The 12,500-nt window shown below is 40.5% G+C and overlaps 1 protein-coding gene across 1 annotated transcript in view; it reads left to right on the forward strand.

The window, feature by feature from the left end:
- The first annotated feature begins 2,240 nt into the window (after positions 1 to 2,240).
- Positions 2,241 to 12,500, forward strand: part of LOC143275636 (uncharacterized) — a 29,405-nt gene continuing 19,145 nt past the window's right edge. The window contains exon 1 of the mRNA XM_076579885.1: positions 2,241 to 2,390. Coding sequence (XP_076436000.1) covers positions 2,362 to 2,390 — 29 coding nt within the window. The 5' untranslated portion in view covers positions 2,241 to 2,361. The remainder of the gene's footprint in view (positions 2,391 to 12,500) is intronic.

Below are 12,500 nucleotides of genomic sequence, written 5' to 3' on the forward strand. Positions count from 1 at the left end.
CTTTAAAAAATCCCCTCTGAAAAAAGAAAAAAAGAAGAAGATAAATAAATCAGTCACAGAACAGAGGAAAGCCCACACCACAGAGAAGAAAAAAAGGACAAGGAAACATATCGTAACATCATAGACTGTGCTGTGGAAAAACTGAAAAGATCACTACAACTTGAACAAAGAGACACACACTATCCTAATTCACACTCACAAAACAGCTCAAAACCCAAACCACAGAAAGAGAGAAAAAAACAATATCAGGAAAGCATCAACTGAACAAGATCACTTTAAAAGACAACATGCTGTTAACTTGAACTAACTGAGAGAGAGGGGGGGGGGGCATGGGGCGGGAGAGACACTAGGACACTATCCTGCATTATGGTTAGCAATAGCTAGAAAACACAAGTGGCAACCAGATTTACTGACATGACTCTGGCAATAAACAGGACAACTAACAGCACCTTTACTCTGTCAGAAGGAATCTGGAGATAAATATTTATGTAACATATCTAACGTGATGACTAGAAAGTCCAGCAACAGCATGTTCTTCCATTTCTGACAACAGTCTATAGAGATGAGTAGAGTGCAGATGTTTCAGTTTCACTTTCAGTTTCAAGGAGGTGTCAGAGTGTGTGGACAGATCTATGTACATCACACCACATCCGAAGTGAAGCAGCAAACCCAGCAAGAATGTAACCTCTAGCACGAAACTGGGAACAGTGTAGAGCTGAACACAACAGTTCAACACTGTTCTCTAAAGGGGAGTCTGTCAACTGTTCTCAGCAAGATCACAAACCCAGCAACTGGTTACTTCAAAATGTTTGCAACATGACTAAACAGGAACAGTTTACACTACAGTTTACAAAGAGGCTTGACAGCTTTCCACACTTCTTAAAGACTAGAGACGAAGACAGTCACTGAAATGGCGGCGGCTGACAGGACAAGCAGCGACACATTTCATTTAACACACACACGACCCCACCCCCTAGCTCACAACAACAACAAAGTTACAAGCCAGAAAAACAAAAACAAAACAGGAACATCCTGTGACATTTCACAGCAAGAGGTCAACATCAGACAACAACTGACAGGCAGGGTCAAAATTATCAACAATGTAAAAAAACAAAACAAATGACAAACATTAGAAAAGACAATCACCACACACACACACACACACACACACTACACACACACACACACACACACACACACACTACTGTCTACACTACAAACCATACAGGAACACAAACTCAGAGTGACACACACATGCACATAGAGATACACTGCACACCCACACCCACACACACACTCACTCCACAACATACACTCACTTCAAGTCCAACTTCCCCTCAAACACACAAAATTCACAACAAACAACACCCTAACAGTCATGAGTCACAAACTGTGTCCTGCAACACAGCAAGCACAAGACTCACCCCATAGTCAGTCACTACCACCACAACATCAAGTTTTCAGGACAGCTCCTTACAAAACCAGTCCAAACCAGCGTAAAGAGAACCACTTGAGTGAGCTCTATCCGGGACTGAGTTAGATGGACCAAGAAATGCCTGTGGAACCTTGATTAAGCATTCTTTTTTTTTCTGGTAAAGGCTACCCCTTGTCACAAGAGTCCATGTCACTTCCTGCTTTGTCCCCTACTTTCTGTTTCTATTTCCCCTTCCCCTGTCTCTATTTTCTGGTTCCAGTCATTGTGTTCTATTTATGGATTTTACACGAATTCCCAGTGCCTATTTTTGGAAGTTTCTATTTCAGTCCCACAGGTTTTCCCATTTTTTGATTTCCTGTGAATTCCCAGTGTCCACTTTTGAGTTCAAGTCAAATTCCCATTTCTATTTTTGGTTCACAAGACAGGGATTTCTGGTTCTGACTTCCAAGACTTTTTCAGCCTCAAGTTTTTTTGATTGGTTTCTGGTTTTGACTTCCATGACCTTTAAGCTTTGCAATTTGTTTGTAGTTTTTAATTCAATTTTTTTTTTCAGCTTTGTAATGTTTCTAGTTGTGACTTCCAAGAATTTGACTTCCCTTTTTTTTCAGGGTGTGTGTGTTTTTTTTGTGTGTTTTTTTTTTTTTTAATAACTTTTTTTTTCTTTTTTTTTCATTAAAAAAAAAAGTTTCTAAGTTTGACTTCCAAGAAGAGTTTCAACATTTTTGTCCTTTCGATTTCTGAAACCTCCTTGCCATCTGCTTTCAGTTTCCAAAAATGTTCTTGTTTCTCTTTTTGTGTTCCCAAAACGAGCATGATGTAAGAGAGTTGTGGATGTTTGGTTCGTGCTGAAACTTTGAAAGATCAAACTTAACTGACAGCCTCTGATGTGGACTGTGGATTTTGTTCAAGAACATCTCTCCTAACATATGCCCAAAACATTGTTGGGCTTTGAAAGGTAATAACTCTACTGTTGTTTGAAAGGAAATAACCCTATTGTTGTCGTTGTTTTTGTCTGTTATGTCTTGGTAGGTTACCTTCATGGCCCAACACTCGGCTTATATCACAGATTGACATAAGTTTACATTTGGGCCAACAGTTTCAGTTTCAGTAGCTCAAGGAGGCGTCACTGCGTTCGGACAAATCCATATATGCTACACCACATCTGCCAAGCAGATGCCTGACCAGCAGCGTAACCTAACGCGCTTAGTCAGGCCTTGACTGCAAAGTGAGAGCTGTATTATCAATGGTTTCTCCAGTCAATGGGAAACCATTTACAGCTTAGTCTTTTGTGAAGGACTGTGACTCTCAAACTAGGAGGCAAAATTGCACAAGCTCTTAGTGCTGCAGCCTTGTGGGCTAGTTGGCCTTTGGGAACCATCCCAACACCGACTGTCCTAAAACCCTCTTGGCCGAGAGAGTGGGGATGTAACTTGGACAAAACACTCTCCACTATAATCAAATTCTAGCCCAAACAGTCGGAACAGCAGCTGCCTCCTCTGCCCTTCTGATGGTCATAGTCGGACACGACTGACTATCATATATACCTTCATGGCATGCATTACACTGACTTATCAGTCAGACTGAATGAGTCTGGGTGGAGGGTAGGTGAGTCTGGGAGTACTTTACTGGGTGCACAAAACTTTCCACATTAACTCACTCAGTACGGCCAGTCCTCTCTTCTCCTCTACACAGACCCCTCGGTTGTCCAGTGGGTGTCTGAATGACCCAACCTTTAGCTTCCGTCGTCAGAACTGTGGTATTCTTTGTCAACATTCACCTCTTCAGTATAAGAGCCTTCTGCTTGCAATATTTTGATGATGGTAATTGGGATGAAACGCTGTTAATGTCGTCTCTTTCGCCGTTCGTATGGAGAGAGTTAAAATAGTGCTCACAGCATCAGCAGGGATTTAAAACTAAAAATTTCAGAAAAAAAAGCCACTGCTTTTGAAATGACATTCATTTGGGAGGAGCTTTTCTGGTTGTTGATGATGTGAATAATCAATCCCCATGGACACATTTCAAACAGAATTGCTCTTTGTTTATCAGAAGATTCTGTATTATCAGAGTGTTTCATTTAAATTTTTTTCAGTGTTGCAATCAAGAAGCATCTTACTCAGGAAAAATTCTGGGATATTACCGTGTGTACCCATATCAATCGATCAGTGAATCAAAACAATATTATAATGTCATTAGTCTGTGTTTCCACTTCTCTATCTTGTTGTAAAGAAGTTCCTCATTCTATCATCTTTTTTTTTTTTTTTTTTTTTTTAAGGGTAGGGAGGGGTATGGTGGTGAAGGTTGGCACTGAGGGGGTTGATTTACCACTGACAGTCATGGACATTAATTTCAATTAATCAAGAAGTTTGTCTTTCCATATAAAGTTGGTGATATTACCACAGACCGTCATGAATTGACACTAATATTTTCACCTGGTACAGTGTAAAATATATTTCTCTTTAAAAGAAGTCTTTCTTTTTTTCAGTGCAGTAAGCTTGTTTTCCCGGAATGCTCTCTTTTTTATGCTTCAAACAGCGTGGTGGGTGGATATATCCTGTGAAAAGAAAGTCTTCCCCAAACTGAACAGATCTATGACTTTTTGCAGAACTAATGCCTCTTTGGTGTGGATGAGCATACTCAAGGCACCAAGCAAGGAAGCGTTTAAAACAAATGTTTCCAATCAATATTGTAAAAAAAACCCAAAAAACCCCCAACATTTCTCTGATGGATTTTCATGGCAATTTCTTTAAGGTAAAATACAAGTCAGTTCAAGGTGATTTTCACAATCACCAACATGTTTCCCTCCGCAATAGAGGAGATATCTGTTTAATTAATTCAAAGGACCAAGCAACATATGCTCTTTTCAAAGTATGTTCCTGATCAACATCTTAAGACTTTTTCTCTCTCTGTGTGTATAAGTGTGTGTTTTTTGTTGTTATTTTTTGTGCTTTTTTGTGTGTTTGTTGCTGTTTTCTTCTGCTTTGAATATGTTCTGGATGCTTTTGTTTCTTTATAAGTGCCTTTCTTTTTCTTTCTTTTTTTTTATGTGTAACCATATTTTATACTTCTGAAACAATGTTTGTTGATTTTTTACTTCACTGTTGTTCAAAAACCTGAATTAGTCTCACACTTGTCAATGTGTTTTTGAATTATCAGTCTGCATTTGACACCAAAGCCTGCAAAGTTTGGTTCATCTAGCACTTGCAATTGTGGACAGACAGGCACACACACACACTCTCTCTCTCTCTCACTAAAGTCACTCACACACACACACACACACACACATGTACACACACATGCACACAGACACACAAACACACACACACATGCAGAGATGTACACACATACACACACGCACACTCCATCCTCACAAACATAATTCACACACACACACACACACACACACACACACACACACACACACACACACACACAGTGCCCTCCATTCTCATATAAAGACATTCACACACACACACACACACACACACACACACACACACACACACACACACACAGACACACTCCTTAACTACTTACAAAGGGTTACCCTACAATTCTTAACTAAACAACTACATCTCTACCAGTGTGGAAATACAGACAGCAAAGAAGTCAGAAAACGACACACTTCAGTCACTGAGAGGAGGGACTGGAACCTTAACCCTTTCGCTGCCAGGAAAATAAGATTTAAGTGAAATCTATTTGCCAGGGTTTTTTCACAAAAAACGGGTATAAATTTTCAAAAAATTCTGTGCTCTTTGTTATTGGAGAAAGACCCATAAAAGTATATATTTTCTGAAAGGGAAATGAATAAAGAATACAAAACACATGATGTTTTCCCATTTTATGCATTTTAAGTGACATGCTGTTGTTTTGAAATCAGTGTTTTGTTTTTTGTCACATTTTCAACTTGTTCATTACAAACATTAGTCTGGTAATTTGCACAAAAATATGATTTTCTGGACAAATGGATATCTGCACACACAAAATCATACCAGAACAACCACAATATAAAAAAACTGAAAAAGAAATAGATGCATTGTGACTTCTGCAAGTGATAATATGGATGTGAGGCCACGCCCCCTCAGTCTCCACCCCCCTCCTCTTCACCCCTCTCACATCGTCACTTCATCAGACCGCGTTGGCTGAGTGCCAAGAAAATAGCTCATACGGTGCCCTGCTAAAAATTCGTCTGCTAGAGTTGAACAGCCTGCATCACTCACTGATAGTTGTATCTTGGCCACTCTCTTGATTGCTCCCTTTATTTTCTATCAAATCGTCCTATAAATGTTCACCACTGTCTTCTCCTTCGAATTTATGCTCCAATTCTTTCTGAGCATTAGCTAAAGAAAGTAATCTTGGTTGATTTAGTTCGCCACGAGCGCATGTCTTGAGCACGGAGTCAGTCCGACATTTTGTTGAGCGAGCGAGGAGAGGAGCCAGGCAAAGACTGCGGCCAGTAACCCAACCAAAACGTTCAAATAAAGGACTGCCTTATGACGCAGATGGTGTTTCTAGCTATGAATAGAATCCAGAAAGATTCCCCAAGCTAAAGCTACCGGCATTTTTGTCAACGAACTGAATGCAAAGCAGGGAAAAGTCAGAATATTTCGATGACGAGTTATCTCGTCATGCAGGCAGCGAAGCATACATGCTTGCCATGACGAGTTATCTCGTCATGCAGGCAGCCTAGGGGTTAAGGAAAGTGAAACAACAAACATGATCTGGATGATATGACAGTGATGATGATGACAATGAGGACAACAATCACACACAGAATATTACTTTATCACAGAAACCAACACTCTGGCCTCAGTACTCAACACACAGTTGACACAACACGCAAACGTTTTTGAACAAACACAATGATACAAACAAATATATAGGCGTATATCATATGCATTCATACGCAAAGATATGATATAAACACACACGCACACACACAGAGTTACTAAAATAAACAAATCTGAAGGGGCATAAAATTCATGCTTAAAAAAATATTTGTGGTTGAAAAATACTTTTTTTTTCTGCGTGTAGGTGCTATTTCCATATAACAAAAAAAAAGAAAAAAAAGAAGAGTTTAACATGATTGCTGATATCTCTCCTTTCAAAACTGTAAGCATATAAACACTGTTGACTGTCTGCAGACACACATGAAGGGGATTGCAGGCACTAATCAGTGTTCACATACGCTGACCAGCAAGTTCAGAAAGATCTCTTCAGAGTCTTCCCTTAACTCTCCGGCCCCTGAATGGCCCCACATGTCCTTCCTGAAGTGCCCTGTTCAATCTCTGAACCGCCTGGCATGGCCTGCTTGACACAGGTGTCATTTACCATCACTTTCACTTTGAACTGTCCCACAATACACCCAGAGTGGAAGTGCAGTAGTTACTTCCTTCAGTGGCCACCATTTTGACGTCTGATGCATGTGGATCAGTTGGAGAAGTTTCTGAGCAATGAATTGTTTTTAAAGTTGTTTTGTGATGAAAATGGTTAAGAATGATTGATTAGATTTGCCTTGAATCATGGGCAACTGTTACGATGAGGAGTATATATTCTAAGCAGAGTATTTAGAGGATGAAAACATGAACAAACACTCACAACAGCACTCATTAAGAGTCAGTTTTCATAATCTTTGATGCACACAGAGCTTGATACATTTTCAAGAACACATTGGATTTTTTTTTAAAGTCATTCTTGACAACTAAAATATTACAAATTTACTTCTAAGTAAAACTACAATTTTTTCTACATTTTTTCTGCAACAAAAAAACTAAATAAATAAAGCCTTATTTTATATGATTTTCTGTTGTTTATTGTGTGAGTTCAATGTGGAGTTACCTCCCTTCACACAGGATTTGAGAAGTTTCCTTTGGGATTTTTCTCTAAGCTGGCAGAGGGTTAATCCGCCAAGTGCTGATAGTCAAACTCAGATCGATCAAACTCAGACCCTCAGACTGAAGGTCCAACTCTTTAACCACTCCGCTGTTGCACCCGTCTACCACTGATATCATCTGAGGGAAGTTTCCTCCACACAGCAGGAGCCTGAACAGAGGAAGTATGAGATACTGCACACCTTCCCCCATCCCCTGAAAGATTAAAGTATGAGTGACGGGAGCAGTACCCAAGTGGTTAAAGCTTTGGACTTTCAATCTGAGGGTCCCAGGTTCGAATCCTGATGGGTGAAGGGTGGAGATATTTCCAATCTCCCAGGTCAACATATGTGCAGACCTGCTTGTGCCTGAACCCCCTTTATGTGTGTATATGCAAGCAGAAGATCAAATACGCACGTTAAAGATCTGTAATATCTGTCAGCATTCAGTGGGTTATGGAAACAAGAACATACCCAGCATGCACACCCCGAAAAACAGAGTATGTCTGCCTACACGGTGGGGTAAAAACGGTCATACATGTACAAGCCGACTAGTGAACATGTGAGTAAACGTGGGAGTTGCAGCCCACAAACGATGAAGAAGAAGAAGAAGAAAGTAAGAGCGAGAGCTAACAACAGAGACAGGTCAAACAACCCTTACCCTCCCGGTGACGTAGAGCGCTTGTCATGCGAAGCTGCTCGTCGGTCATGAGGGGAGGCCACTCTCTTGCTGGGGCGCCCTCTGTCCACGCTGCTCTCCGAGTCCGAATGCGACAAAGGGACCTGAAACGAACGAAAGAAACATTTTGGTAATTTCTACTACCCCGACGTGGCTGCTGATCACATCACATGTCACCGCATCATTGAATCCAAAGACGTGGAACAAGCTCCCTGATAACCTCTGTCATTCTGATTCCCTCGCATCTTTTAAATCTCGTCTCAAAACTCACCTTTTCCCTCAGCAGTAAGTTCAATTTAGGCAGGTCCACTTCCTTTGCGTTAGCTGTGCTTGACTATGTGTGTATACATATGTATGTGTACATAACTACATGCATGTATATGAATGTGTATTGTGTGTGTGAGTGTTTATGTAAGTTTGTGCCTGCCTATGTGTGCGTATGTGTTAGGGTAGCTGTTAGATACACATGTATGTTAAAATGTATGTATGCAGAGTGTGTGTGTGTGTTTGTGTGTGTGTTTGTGTGTGTGTGTGTGTGTGTGTGTGTGTGTGTGTGTGGTCACATTTTGGTGTGTGTATGCAACATAGATGTAATGTTTTATGTTAACAAAAAGGTTTTTGTAAAGCACCTAGAGCAGATTTCTAGATAGTGTGCTATATGTATCCATTATTATTATTATTATTATTAATCCGTACTGCTGGTGCTATTTTTACTGTTATCTTTAAAAAAATTTTTTACATGTTTTATTTTGGAAATCCGCCTGTAGCTGATATTATCTGACACAGTACACACAAACAAAATATAAATGTCATTCCAACATGTCATTTTGAATTATATATCTTAGGGGAGAAACTAAACCTGTAAAGCAATATACAAAATTTAGTCTTTCCACAACCTGGACGTAACACATACTAAGATACTCGAGGCTGACGAGCACTCCTCATTCATTCAAGTAAGTTATGTTCACAAGAAGAATTGACAAACAAGATGATCTGGGGGGGAATTAGTTCATTACAATCTGAAGGACAATGATTCACTATAAGCTCTAAGCTTGTTGATGCCCCTTTGTCTTTGTTTGCCTTGTAAAATATGCGTACTGTTGAACACTTGAAGATTATTCGAACCAAATGAAATTTATACGGTGGGCAGCAAGAGGTTTGTTTAGTGCAGGAAGAGTGAAGGGGAGGGCACACCTTTTTCTGAATGGTGATGTTCTCCACCTCCTCTTCGGCCAACTGGCTCAGTTCACGCTGCAGCTGCTGTCGCTTCTGCTCCAGTTCCAGTTCTTTCTTGTAGTCCAGGGCTGCACGTAACGTCCCTTCATCAGACTCTATGTGTGTGTGTGTGTGTGTGTGTGTGTGTGTGTGTGTGTGTGTGTGTGCGCACGTGTGTGTGTGTGTGTGTGTGTGTGTGTGTGTGTGTGTGTGTGTGTGTGGAGTGGGGGTGATGGGGGAAGGGGGGGGGGCAGTGTGTGTGTGTGTGTGTGTGTGTGTGAGAGAGAGAGAGAGAGAGAGAGAGAGAGAAACTGACATACAGACAAAAGGATTTTTTTTTTTTTTTTTTGTGAGTGTGTATGTGTGTACACATGCGCACATGGCATTTCCATGCAAACACACACACACACACACCAAATTATTATGAACACAATGAATATTAAGTTGAAACAGAAAACAAAATTAGAGAATACCACTTTTTGATTACTTGCTAAATACAACAACAATCAGTAACCTAAACCACCTGTCAGTGACGCTTATCATGCTTCCATTTATCCAGGAAAGAAGTGCTCTTAGCGTTAAAAAAACCCAAAAAACAAGCAAATCAAACTTCACAGCTGAACGCTCAAAAAGTTGCTGGATCAAGTGGGGGTCTCACCCATCCATACCCACTACCCAATTTCCCGTCCCCTTTCCCAGCCTTTTCTGTTCTGATGCATGCTGATGAAGGGAGAGAGTGGGCATGGCATTACCACAGCAGTCAACGCTTGCTGCTGCTGCTGTTGTTGCAGTTGCTGTTACAGATGCTCTACTCTTTGCTCACTGCTCCTGCTGACTTTCCCTATATTAGTATATATCACTGTGAAATTAAATCAGTGTTACTGTAGCAAAGAAAATGCTCGATAACATAAGCCTTAAAAAAAAAAAAAAACAAAAAAACAAAAAAAAACCCACAAACCTAAGGGAAGAAGACAAAATTGACTGCAGGATTCTTAAAAAAACAAAACAAAAAAACAACAACTAAAGTTTATAAAAACCTTTTTGGTGGTAGATGAATCATCTTTGTTTAGTGGAATACGACGTTTCAAACCATAGGCCCGTTGTCAAGTGATGAAAAAAGAGGACAGTGTGGCTTGGAAAGCCTATGTGAGAAATGGGTGATGACATCTCACTACTTTCTGTTTTGATGGACCATGCACACTAAAACACTTGCTTTGTGGAATGTAATTATCACAGTATTTACTGCTGATGTTGCTGATTCTAGTTCTGGTTGATGTTGCTGAAATTTGTTTTGTGTCTCTGCTTCTACTGCTGCTGCAGCTGTTGTTGTGCAGTGTATGCAAACAATAGGGTCATGGTAAAATCATGATCCAGATGAAAAAATGACCTTACAAAACATTTTCATAATCTTCACTGCTTTTCATCACCCTCACTGACCTTGAGAAACCTCATCACAATCTCTAGTACTTCTTTAGTAACCATCCTCGTAGTAGTAATCATCATTTATTCATAATCATTGGGTTACGCTGCTGGTCAGGCATCTGCTTGGCAGATGTGGTGTAGCGTATATGGATTTGTCCGAACGCAGTGACGCCTCCTTGAGCTACTGAAACTGAAACTGAAGCTCATAATCACTTACTGCTGAACCAGTTACTCTCACTGTCATCGCCACTCTCCTCGCTGTCCGGGTTCTCCGACTTCTTCACCACAACCTGCGACCGGATTTTGGTCTCTTTGTCTCGTCGGGAGGGTCGGTCCGCCGCTCGATCGCCGCTTTCAGCCTCCTTTTCTCGCCGGGAGTGACTGGAGGAGCGGGCAGGGGGGTCACGGGATTCGCTGTCGCTGTCTCGCCGCTTGTCTCCGCTTCTCTCCGAAGGCCCTCCCTTCAGCTTCAGTCTCAGGTTTTCCGGGCTGGCATCCTCTTCCCTTTGTTTCAGTCAAAGTCAAGGACCAGTGTTAGGCAATGATCAAAACATTGATTAAATCAATGACAAAATATCTGTAACAAGTATGCACACTGACGGGCGCAATAGCAGAGTGGTTAAAGTGTTGAACTGTCAATCTGAGGGTCCCGGGTTCGAATCACAGTGACGGCACCTGGTGGATAAATGGTGGAGATTTTTACGATCTCCCAGATCAACATATGTGCAGACCTGCTAGTGCCTGAACCCCCTTCGTGTGTATATGCAAGCAGAAGATCAAATACTCACGTTAAAGATCCTGTAAACCATGTCAGCATTTGGTGGGTTATGGAAACAAGAACATACCCAGCATGCACACCCCCGAAAACGGAGTATGGCTGCCTACATGGCGGGGTAAAAACAGTCATACACATAAAAGCCCACTCGTGTGCATACGAGTGAACACAGAAGAAGAAGTATGCACACTAAAAGTGACCAGAGTCAGGCAATGACTAAACTAAAAAATCAATATTTTGAATAAAATATCTATGATCAGTATGCACACTAAAAGTCAATGTTAACCTTCTCTCTCTCTCTCCCTCTCTCTCTCTTCCCAGCCATTAACAATCTTATGTTGCCAGACCAAGAAATGTCTCCGCTGTTTTCACAATTATGTTTGGTAACTTTCTGTAGCAGTTCCACTTCCAGCCTATCAGTGTCTCAGTGTCACTCAGTCTACTCTGATTCTGACAATGCTGCTGCATCCTGATTCCCTCTCTGTCCTAACCCAACCGTCACCCCGGAAATGAAAAACGCACAGATTATAATGATCAGTGCCGCAGCCAAGGATGACCTGCTGCATGTAACACAACCCTGTTTCTCACTTTGCAGTTTGCAAATTGATAATACCAGTATATGTGATAGTGGTTACCAGTGCGTCCTGATGTGTATGTGTGTGGAAGGGAGTGTTGTAGAGTAGGCGTGTTGACTGGGTGTATTTATATAGAAGTGGGTGAGTTTCTTACTGTTAAGATTTTATTTCATTTAATGATTTATTTACAAATTTAATCATAAATGTATTTATTCATTTATTTATTTATTCGTTCATTTATCTATCTATCTATCCATTTATATATTTATATATTTATTTATCTATCCATTATCCAATCAATGTGTTGTATGACATGTTTTCTTCTGTGGTCTATATTTTATTCAAGAAGCTATTGAAATGCATAATTATCTTAGTTGTGCTGTAAACGTTTTTAACATCTTATATTTTCGTGTCAAAGACATGTAGTTTTTCTTACCTAGTCAACATCAATTTTATCACTTTAGTTACTCTTATTGTGTTGCATATTTTCATGAACGTTCATGTTCTAAGAGTGATTGGGCTTGACGTGTTTG

This window comes from Babylonia areolata, chromosome 30 (assembly GCF_041734735.1).
Source record: "Babylonia areolata isolate BAREFJ2019XMU chromosome 30, ASM4173473v1, whole genome shotgun sequence".
NCBI lineage: Eukaryota > Metazoa > Mollusca > Gastropoda > Neogastropoda > Buccinidae > Babylonia > Babylonia areolata.